This window comes from Labrus bergylta, chromosome 9 (assembly GCF_963930695.1).
Source record: "Labrus bergylta chromosome 9, fLabBer1.1, whole genome shotgun sequence".
In the NCBI taxonomy this organism is placed as follows: domain Eukaryota; kingdom Metazoa; phylum Chordata; class Actinopteri; order Labriformes; family Labridae; genus Labrus; species Labrus bergylta.
The window spans coordinates 28,762,072-28,766,718 of NC_089203.1; the positions used below are offsets into that span (position 1 = coordinate 28,762,072).

Here is a 4,647-nt window from a genome sequence, read left to right on the forward strand (position 1 = left end):
AGCAAAGGCTCTGCTTTCACTGTGTTAAAGCTGTAGGCCAAGTTAAATTTTGAGCATGCCAGAAATCCATCCGACCGGTCAGGAAGAGCTATCCGGGCTACGATCGGCCCTCGTTTTCCGCTGTACACAGCATGGAAAACAGTGTAGGTATCAGCCGTGACGCCTGCCATAGCTTCACCTAGCTTCAACCTGAACAAGAGTCTAATCACCAGGAGTAACTGAAACCACTTGAGGGTTGCAGGGCACTTAACAGGAGAGTCTGAGGGATGACAATCAAGCAGCTAGTCCGCACATGCTCTCATAGTAAGGATAGCTACAGCACAACACAGCTCAGGTTCAAACAGTTATAAACTAAAAAGCACGTTTGAGTTTTAAACATTTTTAAACAAATAAAGTCACATCATTTGTTCTCGGAGGCCTCGTCAACAGCTGCTCTTTCTAAATGAATATCAGACACTGAGAGGCAGCAAGAGATCAGCCACTTTTATTTATAAAGAGTCCCAAAAAATAAACAAGTTAGCACACATTCCATATACAAAATGTCAGTGAGAATAGCCTGAATACGCGATGAAACTGATAAGCAACTACGGTATATGTTTCTATCTTTTGAGTACAAAAACAACAGTGATAATAATTGTACAGTGACCTCCCCTTGCCCCCTTAATTGGTCAATTTCAGTAAATAAAGTGAAGTAAAAAGAGTTCCATAATTAGCCGTGCGTGTCTGCATAAGTCTTGGAAGTAACTTATGGTAGACTCAGACTGCACGACTTAAAAAAAAAAAATAAGACCAGATTCAGAATTCAATGGAACCAGTGTAGCTCTGACTCAGTCATGAAAGGGGCTTTTATTTTTCATATTTCAACTTTTTATATAAAATATATGTATATATGTATATATCGTATATATATATGTCTAACATTGTATTTTCAATTTTCAAACAGTTAACCTCACAACTTCAACATTAAAATGAAAACGCATGTTCGGCAGTAATGAAATAAACGTTGTGTAGTATCTGCGGCAACAACATGCAACTGGTGCTACTTCATTGTCAGATCAATGCGAAATACATGGAGACTGGAAAACAAAGCGAAAAAAAGGCTATTGTATTAGCACTGTCATTGCCACCAACTGTACATCTAGTTACAAAAGTTACAGAATGTATCATTTACATTCACTGAGATGACAGTGATCGATTATATTAAGACTCTATTTATATCTACTGGCACTAGGATTTGGCACTCTGTCTTATTTGGCATTTTTGTACCACCATGTAAACCATGTGGATGACGATGCCTCTTTTCCACATCACTCCAAAATGTGATGCAATAAAACCGTACCACACTTTTTTTTTTTCTTTTTTTTTTTTTCTGTTTTGCATTCATGGCGTGTAAACAGATTAATTTCGTCTTGAGAGTAGAACAAACCCTGGTCCTCATCAGAAAAACAACAAATGCACCGAAAAGCAAAAGAAAGAGGAACGAAAGAAAGCAGAAATCGCTGCACCGACGCTAACAAGAAAACATAGAAGTTTGAGTCCAAATGTCAAGCATTGACATATATTTCATATCAACACCAAAATGTTAAAGAATAAAATATACAGGAAAGTTTAGAATAGGAATTAATTACATGATTTCAACATCTCACCCCATATGCGATGTATTTGGCTTTAAAAATATGGAACTAGAAGCTGTTGAGTATTTTCTCTCTTCATCACATCAAGATGTTGATATCCCACTGGTATGTAAGCAAGTTTATTTAAAAGCTATTTTGTGAAAATACATAAAAATATTTTTTCAATGAACTTTTTTTTCTTATTTTCTTAGAAAAAAAATGACAATTTCACATCTTAATGCAGATGATATCAAGTGTGCTTGAAACTCTGTTTGGCGGAGGTGGCTACAGAAAACGGTGTGTTTTTTTGACGACATCTTTCTGTGATATGCACGCACACATTCAAGCTCTTCACACACACACACACACACACACACACAAACCCACGCACACACACACACAGACAGTTAAGATGACAGAAACTCCCAGAAGCAGCCGTTGCCGTCAATCAAGCCCTCGTTTCGGTCTCAGTCCAGTCCAGACAGATGGATTGGAAAAGCATGGTGTCATCAGTATAGAAAAAAGAGCCTCCCCTTTTGTTCCCAGATGTAATTCCATCCAGAGAAGGAGGCGTTTAAGACGGCGAGAAATGGAGACGGAGAGCAACAATACAAGTCTTTGTGTGTGACAAAACGCAGCCTCCATCTCCGATCTTTCCCTTTTCAGCAGACAGAGACAGAAAAAAAACGCCAGAAAAGAAGGAGGGAGGGCAGGGCTCATGAAAAAGATCACTCTAATGAAACCATTGTAAGGCACTCAGAAGTTTCTCATCGATCAGGACAGATCTGTCAGGCTGACGTTTAGTCCCATGTCAGGTCTCGGGTACGGGACAGCGTGGACAGCTTTAGGAAACTCTGGAGTCATCACCCGACCATTCTCCCCAGTACTCCCAGTGACGGAAAGTCTCGCTTTATTCCTCATGGCGTCCCCAAAGGTCATCTAAAATCACCCACAGATTCACGTGTACATGCAAACACAGCCAGGCATTTAAGACATTCACACGCACACAAAGGATCCATACACAACACAAGGAAGCAACATGTTAGGTTGAAGTGTTAGAGCATGTGTACGCTTAAAAGATATAAATGTTCAAAACATGAGAATGTAGATGAGAACTTAATATGACGACCATGGATATCACAATGCAGAGTCAAATGATCATGTGAAGGCGTATGCATGGTCATTGCAAGCATTATTGTTGAAATGTTTGACTAGGACAGAGGTATAAACAGGCATGGCCAGCAACAGTCATACATGAAAATGGTTTCAAATAGTAAGGAAACTTAAATGTACAAACACAACTTTAAGCTTTAAAAAAAGGGGGATATCTCTCTCTCTCTCATTAAAAATCATAAATCACCAGTACATACGATCCTTTGGCCAACCTCGTCATTCACTAACACTTAAGGATGGAACGGATGGAGCCAAAAAAGCGTGCATTTTGGGGGAATTTATGAAAACCTCGTTCCCTACCCCCTAAATTTTTACACTTTCGATCCCATATACGTTGTAACCTTCCTTATAAGTTGCAAAATTCTGTGAATTCTGCGAGGAAGTTGGGTTAATATTCTGTGCATTCTTTGCCACCTTCATTCGTTTCGCCTCGGCTCGGGACTTGTAACAGAACTCAATCAAGGCCACCAGCATGGCCAAGCCGAGTCCTCCGACCAGAATGTAGAAGACCCCAGCCACGTTGCTCAGGCTGAGGGCGCTCGTCTTCTCCTGCAAACGCACATGAGACAGGGGTCAGTGGCAGGGCAAGGGTGAAAGGTCAAAAAAAATATTTAAATGTACATGAATAAAACAAAAAGCACAACCACGACAAAAACTAAAATGCACAAAAATTGCACCACTATATTTACTTATAACAATATGTTTCTTTAACAGCCAATAATATATCAAAAGCACAAAAAGTAACGAGACATAACATAAGGTTTTTTTCACTTTGGGTAAATTGGAAGCAGTGTAGTGGGTTAGGTTAGTACTGTAATCAAAATGGAATGCAGGTGCATTTTGTATGCAGTGCATTTACAATCTATGTGTTGTGAATCTATGTCCAATTTTTTTTACTGTACAAGGACCATTTACATGGGTTGCCCATTGCAAAGGGCTAAGCTGTTACAGACGTGCTGAAAGACCTTTACTTATGGACAGAGACAAAAAGAAAGACAGCTCGGTAATAAACCAATCAGGGTCTGACACATACAGTACAGTGAGGGTCCTCAAGCTTAAAAAAAAACACCTATGTATTCATTTTAGATGGATGGATACATAGGGCTCTAAACTTTTCAAAGTGGTGCAAATTATATCTGTGTGTGGAAAACATGACAGCCATAGACAACACAGTTACAGTTACCTTTTTGAAAGTTGGGAGTTTTTAAAGTGACAAGAGTAGTGGTGCAATGGATCACAGTTGATCAGTGTTCCTAATAGATCACCCCCCACAGCTCGGGGGTTAAATAAATGTACTGCCAATAAATAAGTGTGCAGAGTCTTAGAGATGGAAAGCAGTGCAGTGGCATAACTGGGGCCCTGACTTCTGCAGGAGTGTCCTGAAGTGTGAAGTGTATTTATTTTTTCTATCTCTTCATATTTACTCTAACCACTAACACTTAAGTATCTTTAGGATGTTATATTCCTGTGAATATATTTTTAAACCTTTTCAAAAGTAGGGTAAATGTCCAAAGTCACAGTTTTAAGAACGAGCAAAGAAAAATGTGCCTCATTGAAATGCAAGGAAAGCTACAAGCAGCCTGTTGCAACACAGCACAAATAGTTAATTTAAACACAAGTCCCGCCTCTGATAGGGGAAATAGCCAATCATCACTGAGGATTTTTTGGATGCCACTTGGTTGGCCAATCAGATATCTAGAGTGGCACTGGTTTCCCATGACTACGCCCCTAATTGGTACACACATGTTGTGTTGAAAGTGTGTTGATATGTCTTGGTGTATGGCTATAAAAAAATGCTTCCACTCGTCTCCTCTCTCTCTCTCACTCACTGTGTCTGCACGTTTATGATGCAAGTATCAGC

General features: G+C 39.6%; 1 protein-coding gene across 6 annotated transcripts in view; it reads right to left on the reverse strand.

Annotated features, from left to right (window-relative positions):
- Window positions 1-468: 468 nt before the first annotated feature.
- The window catches only part of gria2b (glutamate receptor, ionotropic, AMPA 2b), a 62,256-nt gene continuing 58,077 nt past the window's right edge, over window positions 469-4,647 (reverse strand). For 2 of the 6 annotated variants that reach the window (XM_020645082.2, XM_020645081.2), the window contains exons 15-16: window positions 3,201-3,335; window positions 469-2,552 (exon numbers count right to left, since the gene is read on the reverse strand). In XM_020645082.2, the coding sequence (XP_020500738.1) occupies window positions 2,388-2,552; window positions 3,201-3,335 (300 nt within the window). In that variant the 3' untranslated portion in view covers window positions 469-2,387. Of the gene's footprint in view, window positions 2,553-3,086; window positions 3,336-4,647 lie in introns of all 6 variants that reach the window. The other 4 variants (XM_020645084.2, XM_020645083.2, XM_065958549.1 and 1 more) reach the window with 3 other exon arrangements.